At 37.2% G+C, this 21708-nt stretch overlaps 2 protein-coding genes across 22 annotated transcripts in view; one reads left to right on the top strand and one right to left on the bottom strand.

Annotated features, from left to right (window-relative positions):
- Window positions 1–4705, bottom strand: part of LOC127868927 (uncharacterized) — a 62074-nt gene extending 57369 nt beyond the window's left edge. For 16 of the 19 annotated variants that reach the window (XM_052411093.1, XM_052411098.1, XM_052411102.1 and 13 more), the window contains exons 1-3: window positions 4337–4705; window positions 1469–1559; window positions 894–965 (exon numbers count right to left, since the gene is read on the bottom strand). In XM_052411093.1, coding sequence (XP_052267053.1) covers window positions 894–965; window positions 1469–1559; window positions 4337–4377 — 204 coding nt within the window. In that variant the 5' untranslated portion in view covers window positions 4378–4705. The remainder of the gene's footprint in view (window positions 1–893; window positions 966–1468; window positions 1560–4336) is intronic. The other 3 variants (XM_052411099.1, XM_052411118.1, XM_052411111.1) reach the window with 1 other exon arrangement.
- Window positions 4706–7588: 2883 nt separating this feature from the next.
- LOC127868925 (small G protein signaling modulator 3 homolog) overlaps window positions 7589–21708 on the top strand; it is a 32656-nt gene continuing 18536 nt past the window's right edge. For 2 of the 3 annotated variants that reach the window (XM_052411089.1, XM_052411090.1), the window contains exons 1-12: window positions 7589–7737; window positions 9430–9608; window positions 12167–12233; window positions 12795–12925; window positions 13160–13354; window positions 13849–13983; window positions 14602–14718; window positions 16060–16138; window positions 16743–16888; window positions 17495–17590; window positions 18934–19065; window positions 19982–20170. In XM_052411089.1, the coding sequence (XP_052267049.1) occupies window positions 7671–7737; window positions 9430–9608; window positions 12167–12233; window positions 12795–12925; window positions 13160–13354; window positions 13849–13983; window positions 14602–14718; window positions 16060–16138; window positions 16743–16888; window positions 17495–17590; window positions 18934–19065; window positions 19982–20170 (1533 nt within the window). In that variant the 5' untranslated portion in view covers window positions 7589–7670. The remainder of the gene's footprint in view (window positions 7738–9429; window positions 9609–12166; window positions 12234–12794; window positions 12926–13159; window positions 13355–13848; window positions 13984–14601; window positions 14719–16059; window positions 16139–16742; window positions 16889–17494; window positions 17591–18933; window positions 19066–19981; window positions 20171–21708) is intronic. The other variant, XM_052411092.1, reaches the window with a different exon arrangement.

Genomic DNA, 21708 nt, shown 5'->3' with positions numbered 1-21708 from the left:
TGGTTGAGGAATGTAGAACTCATCAAGGTGCAACTACATATGAAGTTTCAAAGTTGTAGGTGGAAGCACTTTGATTTTAGAGCCTATGTTAAAGTTTGATATTAGAGGTCACAGTGACCTTGACCTTTTACCTAATGACCCAAAAATGAGTGTGGCAAGTAGAACTCATCAAGGTGCAACTACATATGCAGTTTCAAAGTTGTAGGTGGAAGCACTTTGATTTTAGAGGCAATGTTAAGGTTTGATATTAGAGGTCACAGTGACCTTGACCTTTGACCTAATGACCCAAAAATGAGTGTGGCGTGTAGAACTCATCAAGGTGCATTTACATATGAAGTTTCAAAGTTGTAGGTGGAAGCACTTTGATTTTAGAGGCAATGTTAAGGATTTTGTTTAAGTTTTATATAAGAGGTCACAGTGACCTTGACCTTTGACCTAGTGACCCAAAAATGGTTGAGGCATGTAGAACTCATCAAGGTGCATCTACATATGAAGTTTCAAAGTTGTAGGTCGAAGCAATTTGATTTTAGAGACAATATAAAGGTTTTAGCACGACGCCTACAGCGGACGTCAGACGAGCTGACTATGACAATAGCTCGGGTTTTCTCCGAAAACAGCCTCGCTGAAAAAACAGTCTAGTTGGGAAGCTTCGTTGCTGATAAACCTGAGCAGACTGCACAGGCTAATCAGGGAAGAAACTTTACGCACATGCATTAAGCCCCATTTTCTCATAACAAGACCTATTAAATCTTTTGACACTATGCAGCTACTACCAGAAACACTACCAAAGAAAAAAACACAAACTAAACTCCTAGTCCGTAACCATCATTCCATGAACCACTGTGGTCAAGTATTGGTTTTACCAAGACCATGCACTCAAGTGCATGACAAACCTGCGGATCATTCCTCCTTAGCATGTGACTCCGGTACGGAGATGTCAAGGTTGGGGGGACCAGCACAGACAACTTTGCACAACAAACATGACTATCACATTGAACTTACTATTTTGTATATGGCACTGAAGTAACAGATTTTAATAAGTCATATTTAACAGAATTCACAACAGAAGGACCAAACGCCCTGGGGCTTATGTTATGCTTGTGTAATAAAATTGACTACTGACCTAGATTGTTTACCCCTAATGACATAGAATTTATCTGGGCGAGACATTCTTGAAAACCATGCTTTTAAATTGACTGAAGAATGAGCTAAAACATCCAAAACAAGTTTCCTGATTGATTGTTAAAAAAGGTAATAAAAGTTGACTATTGACAACCCACATCAGACAAAAGCTGTGTTCAGGTGGGCTATAATGGAAAGTCCAACAATTTGGAAATCTGCATCTGACTTATTCAAGTTGGGTTAAACATATATTTTAACAAAAATGGCCAGCATTAAAACGTTTTTACATCCATAGATAACTTTAATACGTTGTACAAATTTACAAATGAATAATTGGCCTGCTTACCGATTTAAGAGGTGGATGGTTGAGTTGTGGTTGGTTAACTCCTGACAGGTCGAAGCCATCCTCCAGTCTCTTCACCTCGAAGTAGTGACGCCTGAACAGAAATAAACAATATTTGAATACCTTCATCACAAGTATTTTATTTATCCTGTTTCTATTTGAAACATCAACCCTATAAAGCTGTTACTGGAAAAACATTCCTTTAACCTTTTACTTCCTGTCAAAGAACTTCTAAGATTCACAATTTTACTAATTTAGTGCAAAGCACTTATTTTTATCATTTACCAATATAGTTTTTTTAATGATAGTATCATAATGCATTTCTACTTCTACTTCGTACTTCCTACAGTCAATTGCTGACTTTTACAGGAAGGCCTATTATAGGCAGGACACTGTTGAGTCCGTTTCCTGGGAAGAACCAGTACTTGGTGTCTATGGAGGAGATAATGAGAATGCTCCCCGAGTAGGGAGCGAACCCACAAACTCCTGATCGCTAGGCAGACACCTCATCCACTAAACCACCGCCACCATTTAAAGTGGTTCTCCATAGGAAGAGTATTTACATTGTTCCAAGATAGTGTTGTCTGCTGCACGAAAAGGGTCCCAAATTGAAAATAACTGCAAATGGGAAAATCCTCTCACAATCAGATAACAATTAGCTTAGATTGTAGCCCCTTATTTGATTAAACCAATCACACAGCAGATTTAAATTGTAAGGTTGATGTATACTCAGTACACTCAAGAGAAATAAATAAAACTGTTTTAGAATTTTCTGACAACTTGTTCTAACAATTTTGTTCGCAGCATAAGTCACTTCTTTGCCTATTTTTTGCAACATTTGTATAAATTATGCATTAAAATCGTAACTTCAAAGCCTAGCAAGAACACTGGTAATATTTCATTTAACCCTACATCATAGTTTATAACTGGTATATGTAAGTGTCAAACCTTGGAGATAAATCAGTATAAAACAAACAGAACCTAAACAAGGCATTAGCTAATATTCCCACAGGACAGATAACTACACTATGTAACCTCGGTATAAAATCAATACATAAAGAACGATGCAATATATTTTCCCCATGGAAGACAGCTACATTATAATTTTGCAAATAACAGGTTGACAGCTGTTCAGCATTCTATTAAAGAGACACAGCATGAAATCCTAAACACTTGATCAATTGTGATGCACCAAAGTGACTGGAGCGCATAGACTGATCTGTAGTGGCTTTAATAATTGATACAGAGATGTTTGTTTGTTGTTGCCACAGGACATATTGCTATGTTGTCTTTCCATTACGGAGATTTATCAATTGATGACAGAAAATATAATTTTCAAGCAATAAAGGTTATCTTTAAAAAAGAACCATCTCAAAAAGAGTTTATATGGCTTGAAGCAGCGATTTTTTTCCAGAAAAGCGGCACTTTCCCAATTAGGAAAATTTCAGGGGTTTACGGGCAAAATTTCCCAATTGGTTTGCACCGGTACTTTTCCCATGTGGGAAAAAAATCGCTGGGCTTGTTTTTGTCTTAATTTTATGAGCCACCCTCTATGAACATGCCATGGGGCTAAATGCATGTGCGTAAAGTGTCATCCAAGATTAGCCTGTGCAGTCCACAAAGGCTTATCAGGGACAACAATTCCTCCTTAACTGGATTTCCGTTAAGAAAGGACTTCCTTTATATACAAAACATTAAATAAAAGCGTAATGACGTCCATCATAAGCCTGTGCAGACATTCTAATATTTTTCACCCTAGTGTCTTATGGTCTGTCACTTGTAATGCTGTCCGATCAAAGTTTCTAGTGTATAACCTTGTTATTTGAATTCTTATGACAGAAGTATTGTTGCTGTATGTTTATTGGTATATGGTTTTAACACATTGCTTGCAATAAATTGTTTGTTTTTTTTAAACTAACATATTTTAAATTATATATAAACCTCTTTGAATATTTTCAAATTTAGACTTTCAAAACATTTTCCATTCCGAAAACACACACATTGTACACAGACATTTCCTGGAATAGTTGATGTATTTGAAACTGGGATTAGTATCATTATTTTGCGAGCACACCATATCATATAAACTGTTTTAAAGGGGCCTTTTCACATTTTGGTAAATTGACAAAATTAAAAAAAGTTGTTTCAGATTCTCAAATTTTCGTTTTAGTTATATGTGTGAGGAAATAGTAATACTGAGCATTGACCTAGTGACCTAGTTTTTGACCCCAGATAACCCAAATACAAATCCAACAACCATGCTCTAAATATCCATTATATGCACCTTTTGATGATTTGAATACCTGAAAATTATAAAGCATTGCAACACGAAATGATTGAATAATTGGGAAAGTTCTGCTGTTGTCGTTATATTTTGGGAAACTACGAGAATTGCTTATATAGGTAAAAAATACATCCATTCAGAGCATGAGCACGAATGGTCGAGTGGTCTAAGCGGGAGACTTTTTACTCCACGACTCCAGGGTCAGTGGTTGGAGCCCTGTTGAGGGTTACTTTTTGTCCTTGTTTTTAATTGTATTCTTGTTTGTTTCTTTAATGGAGATTTTTATGATTTTTTATGTTTAAATTTATCAATATAAGCATTTAATGACAAGCTTCAATACAGTCCAAAATCTGTGAAAGGCCCCTTTAATTTGTGCATTATTGGTAAATGTATTATCTTTTTGATTAATTTATGCCAAAAAAAGTTAGTGTGGCTCATATTACGTATTAGAATGTCGAATGCATTCCAGAAGGCAAGTTTAGATGAAAACTATAGTCAGTACTAAACCTGATCACAGAAGTTCCTAAGGCTAATTGAAAGTAATTGGCAATTAAAATTCAATTTAAATGACTGGCAATAATACTTACAGCTTTTTTCCAACGACTTTTGCAACCGTTTCAGATGACATTTTTATACCTTAAGCAAATAAACACAATGAGATAGTACTCCTTATTGGATAATTAAATCATTCACGATTTCACTTTTCTCACTTTCCTATTGTCGCTTGGAACCTGTTTACATATTTGCTGTAAATAGTCACTTCCGCAGAATCACCTGCATCGAAAATAGTACGGGAACTAAATGTATAATTCCGTAAGTTTTAGTAATATAATATCAAAAATGTTTTATTTGTTTAAAATTAATAATCGAAAATAAGACAAACAAGAAATTATTCTGTTAGTTGATGCTTTCAGTTGAAAGCTTAATAATAAGCGGATGTTTATGCGGTATCCATGAAAAATTTGGACTGGTAACATTGGTTGGTGGTTACACTACACTACGCGAAAACGATATTTCAACAACAGCTTAACCGCTACCACTGTCGATCCCGCAGCATTAGGTATTTCAACGGTTGAAAAGAAAATGCTGATCGCTTTCAAAATATGAAAATCATTTTTTTAAACACTGAATTATTCCAATATGTCTTAATTGTGATGTTAACTGTATGATTCAAGGTTTTAAAAGCCTGTCGACAAGAAGGTATTTAGCTGATGCTTTAGCTTGTATTTATTTCATTTTATTGTGATAAAGTTGTTATTCTGTCGCGCTGAATATGTTAACTGCTGATTACTTAAATTGCCGGTTAATATGGTTATTATTCTTGCTGATTTGTTATTTGAATTTTGATGCTATGTGTTACATGTTAATTTACGCGTGAGTTGTATATAAATTATTACGGACCAATTCTAGCTATCAGCCGGTAAATCCCCCCCTCTCCCCCGAAAAATGCTTTGAATCGACCGTTTCGATGCGGTGACCAATTAATTCTTTTACAGTTTGTTTGTTTTCTACGCATTTTCCAGTATTGTACAGGCCAATGGTCTCTTACCTTAAAAAAAGAAACACACACACAGAGACAACTGGCGGTAACATTATTTTTTCTCACGATTAAACAGTTTCAGTTTTCCTATCATAATTTGAAATTTAGACAGATTCATTTAAAGATCTCTTAACTTACCATAGGCTTTTGATTGTTTGATGTTTTTGTTTCGATCAATCCTTAAAACGTTTATATAAATAAGCATTATATGTTAATTTATAGATCCTAGATCCTAACATCAGTGAACTGCACTAGCTGCACGCGTACTTCTCAATCTATTAATAACATTCGATGGCGTAGGCAAAGCTATGCCATCGAAGGATAATTCAACTTTTTATTTAAAAAATTCTATGCAGTTTTATATCTTTCGGTGATCTTCGCCGACAAAAAGTAAAACATGTTAAATAATAAAAAGCCAGACAACCTGAGATTACTCGGAGAATCGATTTTCTGGAATTGTTGAATTGGTTTTACCCATTCAGTTTGATTTACAGCAGTTAGATATTTATGCTGCATATGGCAATGTGAAATACATGCGTTTATTTAATAAGCCATTGTTCTTGCTAAAAAATCATTGTGTACTGCACGGTAATGCTTCAAGCAACGTGAAATTTTGTCACCGATATCAAACGTATTCAAGTTTTTTTCACATACCTTAAGATATTGGCATAAACTGCAAGAAAAACTTTCTTTTACGTACTTAAGATTTTTGCTAATGTATTTAAATAACTTGAGATATTGGAAAAAAAGTTCTTAACGGTGTGTTTACATTCTGTCAAGCCCGTGGGTAAACCGCTGAAAATCCAGTTGATTATGCACCCTGGTATACATTACTGAAAATATATTTCACTTTAAGCTGTAGAGTGAAGCCATTGTATATTACCGGTATACATGGTTATTTAGCCCAAAACGAAAATGTAATGGTCTATTGCCTTGAGGCATTCGTCTGCAATGTTTTATAATCTTAATCCGGTTGTAACAACGCATGTTAACTTATTCGTCTATGCCGGATATTCTCTTTCATGTGTGACGAATCGACCGACGTGTCTAAGGAAAAGACATTGATGTTTATCGTGAATTATGAACTCCGCGGTCAGAAGCACACTAAGTATCTGGAAGTAAGGGCCGGAGCTTTACAGAGACGAATGCACAAAAAGAACGCGGCAGAGCCATTAATTATCCGCGTTCTCGAAATGAGGAATTTAAGTGTGGACAATATCGCGTGAGTAACGACGGAGGATGCTAGTGTAATAACTGGTGTTCGCAGTGGAGTTACCACACTAATGAAGGAACGTAAATTACGTAATGGACTTATGCTCAGCGTTCACTGAATAGCGCACATATTGGCCCTGGCTAGCGGACAGTAGCAATAAATACCTGCAGCGGTATCAGGCAATTATCAACACGGTGGAAAAATATTTCCATTACTCGCCAAAACATCAGTCAATATTGAACGAAATCCAACAAGTGTACGAAATTGGGGAAAGAAAAATGAGTGCGGGGATTCCGTCGGGAGTAGAATTCTACATTTTAAACCGGATAACCGGTTCATTTACACAAATGTGAAATACCGGTTTCAAATGTGAAATCCATTCTATGTCTATTTTCCCCATTTATCTGATTCAATAATGACATTTGTAAGTTATGGTATACCGACTTAACCAGAAATTTTTCAAATGTCGGTTTATGCATATAGATATGTGCATTTCGAACTGGTACTCCAGGAAAGTGTCAGTTGGCAAATTTATCGCCTTGATTTGACTGAAATACTATTGGAAGGACAAGTGGTAAGCGTGTTGCTATGATAATAATTAGTAAAAATATCATTTTGGATGAAAAGTAGCCAAATTATAACGAAAAATCAACTTCTCTGAAGAAAAAAATTCACTATAAAATATTTATTTTTTTCAGAGAAGTTGATTTTTCGTTAAGTTTGATTTTATTCCCTTTAAAATGATATTTTTACTAACTATTATCATAGCCACAATCTAACCACATGTGTAGGAAATTGGATTTTGTGTGTCTTTTGCTGCCTTGACCATAAATAACGTTGATCCATATTACATTACGGAGTTGCATTAATTGTAATTAGTTTTACCCATATTACGTGTTGAAAATAGTTCGAGGTACACAATTGTAGAAAATAGTTCGTAAAAGCTTTAAATATATTCGTTTATTTTAGATATAACATAAATAGTTATTGATTATTAACCCTCTTAAAGCCATCATAATTTATTTAATGCATAACTTTTCTGTTCAAAGTCAAGAAGTCTCGTTTGTTTACACTTTATCGAATATTCATCCGCAGCCAGACTCCCACACATTCATTATAACGAAACACAGAAAATGGATGTATAAATTAGATATAACATCTTGTTAATATGGAACTTGCGAAAACAGTATTCGGCGTTCGATCGACTGATGGTTATAGTGACAGAGTTACTAAAGGCGTGTATCTCGAAAGGCAGTGTTTTACAAGTTTCAATAAAGCCTCCAATTCATCATGATCATGCCCTCGTATCCGTTCAAGTTCTGTAAATATAATGATTGTGTCCAAATATATACGTTAAATCAAATTAATTCAACATATTCTCGAATGCAGTTTTCAATTTATTTCTTTTCTTAATCGTGTTATCTACGTATCATATGTGTGTTACAATTTTTATTGATTAAAATTATACATTACGAGATACAAAATACAAGAATCTTTATTTAACGTCGGATGTGAATAACAATAAACATTAGCTCATGAGCTATTTCCCGACAAAACAATTGTATATATATAACAGGTGTATATTGAGCTGAAAGAAAGAAAGATTTAGCATATTATATAAGCAGTTATACTACAAGGACATATTTAGAGCATATAAAACACAAAATTTAGTAAAAATGTTCATTAAAAGCATAATATTTTGTCAGTTACACATAGATGTGACAAAGGGAAATATACATAAGAACTATATTGGAGCTGTTTTTATATAGTTCATAATTAAAACATATGTTAAACACTTATAAGTTGTACAAACAAAGCAGACCTATATTAAAAATTTAAGATATTCAAACAAGTATAGCACACAATTCATGTTTAAAAGCATATACAAGCACATGCACAATAACTACATAGTACAACAAATAAATAGCACATATATACATGTTTTTAACATTTAAAAAAAACACAAGAAGGGAGTATAAAAAAGCATATTTAATCACATGAAAAAACATCTACATAGCACATAATATACACATATATACAAGTTTATTTATATTTATTTTTTTTAAACACACAAGAAACTCATATACACTGTATACAAGGATAATAAACAAGGGGTTAACTGACAGATAAATAAATAATATAAGCAGGACAGCAAAAAAAACAAGAAACAAGCAAGCAAGCAAAAAATGTGAGAATCAGGTTACTCACACATGGCGCATTTACATTTTGAACCTGTCCAGGTGCGGATCAGCCGTACAAAGTCTTTATATTTGTCGACTGTGCGAATATCCTCTGGGAGGCTGTTCCACACTTGTACAGCCTTAAAACGAAAGGAATTTTTGCCATACCTTGTTGTTCTTACTTGTGGTGTCTCAAGGATGTTTGAATATCTGAAATTATAGGTAGAGGATTTAACTTTAACCAAGGATTGAAGATATTCTGGGGAAAGATTGTGTATACATTTAAATGTTAAAAATGTGCTGAAAATAGAAGAATCATTCTTATTTCTAGCATGACATGCAACTTCCTTTCTATAGATATAATGGAAAATAAGCGTGAGTTCTAGTTGCAATAATACAACTCCCAGCTATTGACCCTCCGGGTCGGTACGTATGTACTCATAAAAGCTCAGAGCATTCAAAAAGAACTAGCAAGAGTTCTACTCGCTCAAATGTTCATTCAAGAAGCAGACAACATTTTGAATTGTTTTAGTTTGTTGATGTCACATGTGTATGTATGTAGTTCGCTTTTAGGAGCAAAAGGATTGAGTATAGATTAAAATAGTTACAATACAATACAGGCAAATGTATTAATTTGTGGTTGAGGCAAAATAATTTACGGTAATGTAGTGGTTATTGCTTTTAAATCAATGGTTTGTTTTGATGCTTCTTTTAAAACCACTGGGTCTATGTTTTCCTGTTTTACAGTTGAAACTCTCTCTGAAGACGAAGATGAAGGTAACGACTACACAGAATCTATTAGTGTGTCCAGCGCACAACCATTCATGGGCGGACAAGGGGATTTCAACCCCACCCCTGGGGGTCCATTTTCTGCATTGACACCTTCTATGTGGCCACAGGACATTATGCTGAAATTAAATAATCCGGTATGAATATTTAACTTATGAGCCACACTCTCGAAAAAACGTGCTTAATGCATTTGTTAAGTGTAGTTCCAGCTTAGGCTCTACAGTCAGTACAGGCTTATAAGAGATGTCATGTTTTGCTTTCATGGAATTTTTGTTTAAAGTTAACGAAAATCCAGTTTAGGGGAAAAGTGTCGTCCCTGATTTGCCTGTGCAGACTGCATGGGCCTATCTGGGACGACACTTTACACACATTCATTAAGCCCTATTTGTATAGAGAGAGGATCCTATACTGCTTACAAAATTATTATTTTGTAAAAGAAATGTTTAAAATGTCAGTGAATGCTTCTTTCTAATAAAATGATCTGAATAATATGAATCAAAATCTGTTAGGTGGACTGTTATTGTTTGATGTTTTTCACTGCAATATTGTGGTTAAAAATTACAAGCATTTATCCTGTTGATAAACATGCAATTACCTCATGGACTCTACTTCATGGGTCAGTTGATTGTTTGCAGAACCCAGATAATTGTATGGGTACAGGACAACAGTGGTAGTTTGGTCAACGGGGTTGAAATAGTTTTCAAACTTATAGAGTTATAAACCACCAATTTCGTTGAAAACAATAAGAGCACACTTTCATCAGTCTCAATTTCAGTTTAGTTTTACAAAAATGCTTTATGAATTTACATATTGTTGCAAAATTGAGTAAGGATATTGTGAATGAGTAGGGAAGTTCAAGTTAACAAAACAAAACTAAAACATTGCATATGTGCCATGCTCTGAGGAAACAAGACTTAATGCACATGTGGAAAGTGTAATACCATAATAGACTGGATTTTCAGGAAGTAGAAAATACAGTCAACCTAAAATTCCTCAAATGTTCTTTGTTTATAGAAATTTAGTGTGAATGATTCTTTTCCTTAGGAGAATCCAGTCTATATTGGGACGACACTTAATGCACATGCATTCACTGTGTTAGGAGAATCCAGTCTATATTGGGACGACACTTAATGCACATGCATTCACTGTGTTAGGAGAATCCAGTCTATATTGGGACGACACTTAATGCACATGCATTCACTGTGTTAGGAGAATCCAGTCTATATTGGGACGTCACTTAATGCACGTGCATTCACCCTGTTAGGAGAATCCAGTCTATATTGGGACGACACTTAATGCACATGCATTCACTGTGTTAGGAGAATCCAGTTTATATTGGGACGTCACTTAATGCACGTGCATTCACCCTGTTAGGAGAATCCAGTCTATATTGGGACGACACTTAATGCACATGCATTCACCCTGTTAGGAGAATCCAGTCTATATTGGGACGACACTTAATGCACATGCATTCACCCTGTTAGGAGAATCCAGTCTATATTGGGACGACACTTAATGCACGTGCATTCACCCTGTTAGGAGAATCCAGTCTATATTGGGACAACACTTAATGCATGTGCATTCACCCTGTTAGGAGAATCCAGTCTATATTGGGACGACACTTAATGCACGTGCGTTCACCCTGTTAGGAGAATCCAGTCTATATTGGGACGACACTTAATGCACATGCATTCACCCTGTTAGGAGAATCCAGTCTATATTGGGACGACACTTAATGCACATGCATTCTCCCTGTTAGGAGAATCCAGTCTATATTGGGACAACACTTAATGCACATGCATGCACCCTGTTAGGAGAATCCAGTCTAAATTGGGACGACACTTAATGCACATGCATTCACCCTGTTAGGAGAATCCAGTCTATATTGGGACGACACTTAATGCACATGTATTCACCCTGTTAGGAGAATCCAGTCTAAATTGGGATGACACTTAATGCACATGCATTCACCCTGTTAGGAGAATCCAGTCTATATTGGGACAACACTTAATGCACATGTATTCACCCTGTTAGGAGAATCCAGTCTATATTGGGACGACACTTAATGCACATGTATTCATCCTGTTAGGAGAATCCAGTCTATATTGGGACGACACTTAATGCACATGTATTCACCCTGTTAGGAGAATCCAGTCTATATTGGGACGACACTTAATGCACATGCATTCACCCTGTTAGGAGAATCCAGTCTATATTGGGACAACACTTAATGCACATGTATTCACCCTGTTAGGAGAATCCAGTCTATATTGGGACAACACTTAATGCACATGTATTCACCCTGTTAGGAGAATCCAGTCTATATTGGGACGACACTTAATGCACATGTATTCACCCTGTTAGGAGAATCCAGTCTATATTGGGACGACACTTAATGCACATGTATTCACCCTGTTAGGAGAATCCAGTCTATATTGGGACGACACTTAATGCACATGCATGCACCCTGTTAGGAGAATCCAGTCTAAATTGGGACGACACTTAATGCACATGCATTCACCCTGTTAGGAGAATCCAGTCTATATTGGGACAACACTTAATGCTTATGCATTCACCCTGTTAGGAGAAACCAGTCTATATTGGGACGACACTTAATGCACATGCATTCACCCTGTTTTTCCACCAGAGGGAGGTTGATGTATAAATAATGAGGTTCATATATTTCTGTTTGAAGCCAGAAGACAGTAATGGTCAGCTGGACTATCGCTATGACGAGTTTGGTTTCAAAGTGGAGGAGGAAGGTAATGTCTGCCAGCAGAATTGACATGACCTGGGCTTAATGCATGTGTATTATAAGTGATGTTGCAGATTAGAATGTTGATTAGTTAGGCTAAACAGAATTGGTTTATTAAAGAAAATCCAGTTTAGAGGGTAAATATCATCGCAGACTTTTATGGTATTTTTCATTTAAAGGAAGTCTCTTTTTAAGAAATTCAAGTAAAGACAGAACATGATATTCCTGATCAATCTGTGTGGGCTACATTTAAGCCATCTTTCTTAGAGCATCACTCAAGTGTAGTCTTAAAATTGAAATATAATTGGGATTTGTTTAAAGACTTGAATTTTGTAAGCATGCCTTTAATTATCGTGTATTTAAATAACAAGAAAAAACATCTTAGTCACTGAAATTCACAATTGGAACAATTGATAAAAATGTTCATCACTCAACCTGACTTCTGGGCTTTTCACACAATCTTGATCTATTAATCAATGTGTCAAAATTTTCAACAGAAACAACAGAAACCCCAAATTATCCAATTGATATGCATTACAAACGCTAAAAGCTACTTTTACTGTTACAGATGGCCCCGAAGAGAATTCCAGCAAGCTGTTGAGCACGCCGTTCATGGAGGAACCTCAGCATCGCCTGAAATGGGTCGCCTACCTAGAGTTCACACACAATGAGGAGGTGGAGGATCTCACCTGGGACAAGGTGAGGTCATACATAGTCATCTAGAATGCTCACTGCTGTGTTGTTGATGTGGTCTAGTCAATACGGTGTCTGCCTAGAGACCGGGGCGTCATGGGTTCAATCACCAACATGGGTGATTTCTTTAGATCTCCCCTAAAGACACCAAGTACTGGTTCTTTTCAGGAAATGGACAGGAGAGCCTTTCAATAAGACTTAGGTTTTCAATGCAAAACTAAACTGCTGTGTGTGTTTCAGGTTGACAGTCGTTTCCAGCGCACAGAGAAACTACGTCAGATGGTGCGGGCGGGTATTCCCCACTCACTGCGCCCACATCTCTGGGTGAGACTCTCGGGCGCTCTTGACAAGAAGAAGAAATCTGACCTGACCTACAAGGACATTGTTAAGGCCAGCTCCAATGACCATCTCATGACCTCCAAACAGATTGAGAAGGTGAATACAAGTGAAAGCTTGGTGTGATTACTCCTCCTTTTAAATGATTTCCAATTATTCATTGTCAAACTAATTTAACAAATAGTTATTAACTTGTAAAGATCTATATGCAAATGATGATTTTAATTGAACCCTCTAAGGAGGCTCAGGGTAAGAGGGTATTTTCCTAACCTGATGTTGTTATTCAATCAAAAGCCTGCTAGCCTTTTGCAGTGAAGTAAAAAACAAATATTGATGTTTTTGCAGATTTATTTAAAACTTGGCTGAATTTATGTGTGTTAAGTGTTCGGGCTAATGAGGGACGACACTGTCTGCTATTATGGAATTTTTGGTTAAAGGAAGTCTCTTCTCAACAATTATCCAGTCTGGTAGAAAGTGTTGTTCCAGATTCGCCACTGCAGACTGCACAACCTAATCTGGGATGACACTACTCACATGCATTAAGCCCAGTTTTCCCATAACAAGGCTCATTAGATCTGTATTATTTTTGTCAGGACCTGTTGCGTACCATGCCAAGCAATGCGTGCTACTGCAACATCCACAGTACAGGGATCCCCCGACTGAGACGTATCCTGCGCGGACTGGCCTGGCTCTACCCTGACATCGGCTACTGCCAGGGAACAGGGGTGGTGAGTGGCACAACAATTGAGTTAGAAATTTGTAATGAGCCCCGCTCATGGATAAAAGGGGGCTGAATTCTGCCTGTAGATATTATGCTGACCTTGCTTGAGATTGCATTCTAAACCACTCACTTTTGCAAATAAATGAGCTTTGCTCTGGGAAAAATGTAAGTGTTAAAAGTGTCATCCCTGTTAAGTCTATGGAAATCTGGCAGATTACTTTCCTCTTGTATGGAATAAATTTAAAGGAAGTAAATCCAGTCTAGGTGGAAAGTTCATTTCTGGTCAGCACTTAAATCTGCATACACAGATTACAAATAAATCAGAGTAAACACCTGTGTGTTTCAGATTGCTGCAAGCAAACACCTGTGTGTTTCAGATTGCTGCAAGCAAACACCTGTGTGTTTCAGATTGCTGCAAGCAAACACCTATGTGTTTCAGATTGCTGCAAGCAAACACTTGTGTGTTTCAGATTGCTGCAAGCAAGCACCTGTGTGTTTCAGATTGCTGCAAGCAAACACCTGTGTGTTTCAGATTGCTGCAAGCTAACACATGTGTGTTTCAGATTGCTGCAAGCTAACACCTGTGTGTTTCAGAATGCTGCAAGCAAACATCTTTGTGTTTCAGATTGCTGCCAGCCTTCTGTTATTTATGGAAGAAGAGGACACATTCTGGATGATGTGTGCAATCATAGAGGACCTACTTCCTGCCTCTTACTACTCCAGCACTTTACTGGGCATACAGGTGAGGAATACCAGTGTTTGGTCAAAACTTTTGGCCGCTTATCAGCATAATTCCCTATATAAAAAAGTATTATTTATACAAAAAAAAAAAAATAAGTTAATTTCCCCATGCAGTTTTGTGAGTTGAAAATATAAAGTGAGTTCTGTAAATACAATTTTGGAAACACTTATTCTCAATTTTAAATAATGTTAGCTAAAACCCCACCAGTTTCTCAACTGAAGTCAAAACAACGCAATCCAAAGGGCCCCAGCACCATTATCAAAATGATAAAAAAACCTCTGTATAGCACATGCACTCTAGGAATCACTGGCACATTCATGATGTGATACTACTAAGAACTTTTGGTATACAGGTCAGGTATACCATACACCAGCTAATTTTGTGCTAACATATGGAGCCATAATTATCAGAAATACTAAAAGCTATGGATACTGACATTTTAGCTTGAAATAAGAAAAGATCTATATAGATATGAGTCGTGCTCCGTTAAAAAGGGGTTTAATGCATGTGTGTTAAGTGTCATCCGAGATTAGCCTGTGTAGTCAGCACAGGCTAAACAGGGACAAAACTTTTTGCTTGCATGATATTTTTCGCTTCAAGACAGGCTCTTTTTAGCAAAAATCAAGTTTACGCGGAAATTGTCGTCCCTGCTTAGTCTGTGCTGACCGTTTATGACACTTTACGCACATACATTAAACCCCCGCTTAACAGAGCACTGCTCATATATATATATAAATGTGGGTCATAAAAGAAATGTTTTTTCGCTTGTTAAAACATTATTGATTTTCACATATGTTTTAGAATTTCTAATAATTATGTGCTTAGTGTGTGATATGATGTCATACTGAACCAACTTTTGGGGCCTCTGCAGATGTTATGGTTTCAAAAAATGTATTGCCAATTATCTACCGTTTTAATGAGATATTTTCTATTAGCCTGTGACCATATTTTCTGTGATTATGTAACAAAATTAGACATTTGATAAATCAGACCGTTTGTTACAGATCTTGAATAATTGAGCCTCAATCTGGGAAAATGGGGCTAAATGCATTCACATCAAGTGTTGTGCCAGATTAGATTGTGCACTCGGCACATGCTGATCGGGGAGGACACTTTTTGCTTTTTGGTATTTATCGTTTAAAGGAAGTCTCTTCTTTATAGCGAAAAATCCATTTTAAGTAAAAAGTGATGTGCCTAATTAGCCTCTTCAGACTGCACAGGCCAATCTGAAACAACTCTTTATGCTCATGCATGAAACACCATTGTACCGGAGAGAGGCTCAATTGTTATTCATTCTAACAATTGTAGATCTGTATGTATCTAGTTGTGTTTTGTGCGTAGGCTGACCAGCGTGTTCTCAGGCAGTTGATTGTGAGTTATCTGCCCGACACAGACCTCGTCTTAAAGCAGCATGACATCGGTACGTACCTGGTTTGTTGCATGGTGCAAAATGTCTGATATACCTGCAAAATGTCTTATATACCTGCAGAATTTTTTATATATCTTAGCGCAATTGTGGCTTTAGTAACCTTAACTGAATGCTGTAACAGTTGATATATAATGAACTACTACAACTACTACTACAATTAAAAAACATATTCGCACGATGCCTGTTAAGCATAAGAGGTCAAAATGCCAGCAATGCTGTACTCTGTAAGACCTGTAAAATAATCCCCAACTAACAGCATTACAAGATTTAGCCGTGTTCTGGGAAGGATGGGCTTAATGCATGTACATAAAGTGTCATCCCATATGAGCCTTTGCAGTCAGAACAGGTTAATCAGGGACAACACTTTCTACTCAGACTTGTTTTTCAGTAAGAATTTACTGCCTTTTAACAAAATAATACAATAAAAGCGGAAAGTATTGCCGTCGATTAGCCTGTGCAGACTTCACAGACTAATCTGGGATGACACTTTATACCCACATGCATGAAGCCCCATTTTCCTAGAACGAGACACAAATAACTCTGCAGCCAGTGCTGCTGTTTTGCCGGTTCCCTGCATGCATGCACGTGCTTCCAGAGCTATCCCTTATCAGCCTGCACTGGTTCCTGACCCTGTTTGCGAGTGTTGTCCACATGAAGGTTCTGCTACGTCTCTGGGATCTCTTTTTCTATGAGGGATCCACCGTCCTCTTCCAGTGCACTATGGGCATGCTGAAAATGAAGGTATCGCCTTCCCTGAGCTATGCATGAAAATATGGATTTTGTATAGCTTAAATACTAAACCTTTTGGAAAATTTGTCACTGTTAGTTAACAATTGGAGTGCTGTTGAAGTTTCATACACATAAAAACTGCATGGCATGAACTGTCAATTACATGATACAGCATGATCATTTTATAACATAATAAATCTAAAATATGATCAATTTGTAACATAATCAACCAATGCCATGATCAGCCTATAACATGATAAATCTATAACATAATCAACCATTACCATGATAAGTCTATAACATGATCAGTCTATCACATGATCAACCAAAACCATGATCAGTCTATAACATGATCAGTCTATAACATGCTGTTCCTTGTAAATTCCAATTACTTTATTTTAACTTTGCGCTTGTAAAACTTCAGTTAATGCATGTGAGTAGTGTTGTGCCTGATTAGTCTGTGCTTCATAGGCTAATCTGGGACGAAACTTAACCCACATGCATAAGGCCCCTTTTCCCAGGACAAGGCTTAACAATGTTATTGACTCTTCACAAAGCTGTATTTGTTCAGGAGATGTTATTAAGTTCTTGACTTCTTAAATGTTGTATGTGATTCAGGAGACAGAGTTGAAGACGTATGACAACTCGGCCCAGATCTTTAACGCTCTGTCAGATGTGCCTGGAGATGTTCAGGACGTGGATGAACTCATAGAGGTATGCATCCACGTCTCGGCTCTTGAGGCTGTCCGGTAAGCGCAGTGGTTGGTACTTGCGCTCCTCACCTAGGTCATCCAGGTTCCTGGTGCTTTGGTTAGTGGTTTACCATACCGGACAGGTGGGGTGTACTCCTGGTAACCTGTTTTGGCCCACAGCACAAGACAACTCCAAAATAATATGCTTTTCATTAAAACTCAAATAGCTAGAAATTGCGGCTAAATTCAAAATATGTCTCAACTTTATTTGAGTCTAGTTAGTGAATTAAGTAGGAGCGCTAGGATTCACATAATGTAGCCTCAGGCTCAGAAGGACCTCATTTATTTTGAAAAACACTCAATTTTTTTGTCTCTATGCATTTCCTCATAAAGACATTCTTCTCACATACATTGAGCCCAGTTTTCAGATAACACTGATCATAGGATCACCTACTGTAGTCTCGAGTTGTTGGATCACCTACTGTAGTCTGGAGTTGTTGGATCACCTACTGTAGTCTCGAGTTGTTCTCTTCGTGCCATTTCATCTGTCATACCATGTGTGCAGTTCACTGACAGACATGGATCACCTACTCTAGTCTGGAGTTGTTCTCTTCGTGCCATTTCATCTGTCATACCATGTGTGCAGTTCACTGACAGACATGGATCACCTACTCTAGTCTGGAGTTGTTCTCTTCGTGCCATTTCATCTGTCATACCATGTGTGCAGTTCACTGACAGACATGGATCACCTACTCTAGTCTGGAGTTGTTCTCTTCGTGCCATTTCATCTGTCATACCATGTGTGCAGTTCACTGACAGACATGGATCACCTACTCTAGTCTGGAGTTGTTCTCTTCGTGCCATTTCATCTGTCATACCATGTGTGCAGTTCACTGACAGACATGGATCACCTACTCTAGTCTGGAGTTGTTCTCTTCGTGCCATTTCATCTGTCATACTATGTGTGCAGTTCACTGACAGACATGGATCACCTACTCTAGTCTGGAGTTGTTCTCTTCGTGCCATTTCATCTGTCATACCATGTGTGCAGTTCACTGACAGACATGGATCACCTACTCTAGTCTGGAGTTGTTCTCTTCGTGCCATTTCATCTGTCATACCATGTGTGCAGTTCACTGACAGACATGGATCGCCTACTCTAGTCTGGAGTTGTTCTCTTCGTGCCATTTCATCTGTCATACCATGTGTGCAGTTCACTGACAGACATCGTAGTGCACACTTATCTGCATAAAGTGTCATCCTAGATTAGCCTGTGCAGTCTGAACAGCCTAATCATGGATGGTACTTTCTGCCTAAATTCTATGATGACTGACTGTATTCCGCAGTTTTTCCCATCCGTTTCAGCTGTCATATCGTGTGTGTGGTTCATTGACGGACATCGTGGTGGACACTCACCGGCGCAAGCACCTGGCCTACATTATGGCTGACCAGGGCGCCATTGTGAATCCAGAGTCTGCTAAGAACCTCCCAAAACAGGTATACTGCACTGTTAAGCATGTGTGTTGACCAATATTAGTCTTTGCAATACGCACAGGCTATTCAGGGACGACAATTTCTGCCTAGGCTGGATTTTCGTTACAAAGAGACTGTCTTTAAGAGAAAAATAACATAAAGAAGAATGTGTTGTCCCTGATTAGCCAGTGCGGACTCCACAGTTTTAAATGTTGAACATTATTTTTATGGTTTTTTATTTGTCATGAGATGGTTTATCTTATTAAAATTTTTGAATGTATATCTTCTTTATTTTCAGTTGAAATGAGGGTTTGATTTAGTGAGCCTTGTTCTGGGAAAACAGGGCTTAATGCATGTGCTTTAAGTATTGTCCTATATGAATAATAAACCTGTGCAGTCTGCTCAGGCTAATAAGGGACGACACTTTCCGCCTTGACTGGATGTTTGTTTTGAAAAGACATCTGATATTCAAAGCATTCCATAAAATTGGAAAGTGTTGTCCCTAATTTGCCTTTGTGACTGCACATGCTGATTTGAGACGACACTTTATGTAAATGCATCAAGCCCATTTTCCAAGAAAGAGGCTGAAATATACATAAGAAAAAGAGATTCTTATGTACTTAAGAAGAAAAAAAAATTCTGTTTCAAGTTGCTGATGTCGCTACGGTTGGGGAAAAACATAGCCTCGCTCAGGGAAGATGTGGCTTAATGCATTCGCTGTAAGTTTTGTCCTGGATAAGCCTGTGAAGTCTGCAGAGGCTAATCAGGGACAACACCTCTCACTTCAAGTGGATTTTTACTAAGAAGAGACCTCTTTTAAACAGGACGTGTTTTCCCTGATATTAAAGCCTGTGCAGACTGCACAGGCTTATCTGGAAGAATTTAAACTTACATGCATTTAAAATGGTTATCCTAATTCACATGTGCATTTTACTTACAGCAACTGAATCGTCGCCACCTGCGTCGGTCCAAGTCTCTGATGTCGATGTTGTTGTGGGGAGACACTGATGATGATGAGTTTGGGAAGGCCAAGAACATACGACAGACCGAGCTACTGGTAGACCTGAGGGAGGCCATACTACAAGTGGCTCGACACTTCCAGTCCCTAGACCCTAAAAACACCAAAATAGTGAGTACCTAGACCCTAGAGAGCACCAAAATGATCAATACTTTGACACTAAAAAACAACAAAATTAAAAATATCCATTATCTAGAACAACTCAGTGAGTTTCATATCCCTAGACATCAAGAACACAAAATAAATTTGATTCCAGTTTCTCAAGGCAACAGATAAGATTTCATGTCAATTAGTTTTCACTACAGGCTATTTGAAACAATTAGTTATTATGCCCAAAAACAATTTGTCAATTAGTTTTTTTAACAATTTGATCAAAACTTACCTATATTGATGAGATTAGCTCTATATTTTGGGCATTAATAATTCTCAGCAATTCTTATTACAATTAATGAAATCATTATAAATTCACATTGTCAACAATTGTTTGCAACTGTTTATAGACCATTCATGGCTGATGAGTTATTTTGTTTGAACAGTCTCAGATTACACTCTTATGGCCAGTGGAAATAATTTTGCCTCGAAGTTAAATGTTTTTAAAACATGGAATAGCCACTGTGTTTTGTGCTGACTATCTCAGATTTTGTCATCAACTGCATTATTTAATCTGAGAGTAGGCTATTCACAGCGTCTTTTCCAAACAGTTCGGGTTGGGTAAAGAATTTTAAAATATTGGGCTCAAATGCTGTTAAAGTTTTCACGCCTGTCCGCGTTAGACAGCGAACATTTGTTAGAATTTTAATAACGGAAGTAAATGTTTATATAGATATCGGTATGAACCGGTGTTAATATAAACTTACTACAAATATTTCCTGCACTAAAGGTCACATTATACTAATTCAAATCAAACACTGTAGGAACGGAAATGGTTCATCTAAAACGACAAAGAAGCAATTGCAATTCGTTTTCTGTATGATTGATTTTTTTAATTTCAATTTGCTTTCTGTTAAATACAATAAGTTAAAACGACAAAACGATCCTTATCTGTTACCCTGGTTTCTAGATTATTTAGACACCAAGATCACCATAATAGTGAGTAGGTACACCCCAAGAATTAAAAAACAATACGAAGCTAGACCCACAACACCAAAATAGTGAGTACGGTACCTATACCTCAAGAACACCAAAATAGTGAGTACGGTACCTAGACCTCAAGAACACCAAAATAGTGGGCACGGTACCTAAACCTCAAGAACACCAAAATAGTGTGTATGGTACTTAGACCTCAAGAACACCAAAATAGTGAGTACGATACCTAGACCTCAAGAACACCAAAATAGTGAGCACGGTACCTAGACCTCAAGAACACCACAAAAAGTGAGTATGGTACCTAGACCTCAAGAACACTAAAATAGTGAGTACAGTAACTAGACCTCAAGAACACCAAAATAGTGAGTAGGGTACCTACACCTCAATAACACCAAAATAGTGAGTATGGTACCTAAACCTCAAGAACACCAAAATAGTGAGTATGGTACCTAGACCTCAAGAACACCAAAGTAGTGAGTAGGGTACAAGAACACAAAACTAGTGAGTACAGTACCTAGATCTCAAGAACACAAAACTAGTGAGTCAGTACCTAGACAACAAGA

Source organism: Dreissena polymorpha, chromosome 2, assembly GCF_020536995.1.
Source record: "Dreissena polymorpha isolate Duluth1 chromosome 2, UMN_Dpol_1.0, whole genome shotgun sequence".
NCBI classification, from domain to species: domain Eukaryota; kingdom Metazoa; phylum Mollusca; class Bivalvia; order Myida; family Dreissenidae; genus Dreissena; species Dreissena polymorpha.
Note: the sequence above shows the minus strand (reverse complement) of the source record. Positions and strands in the feature narration are given on the sequence as shown.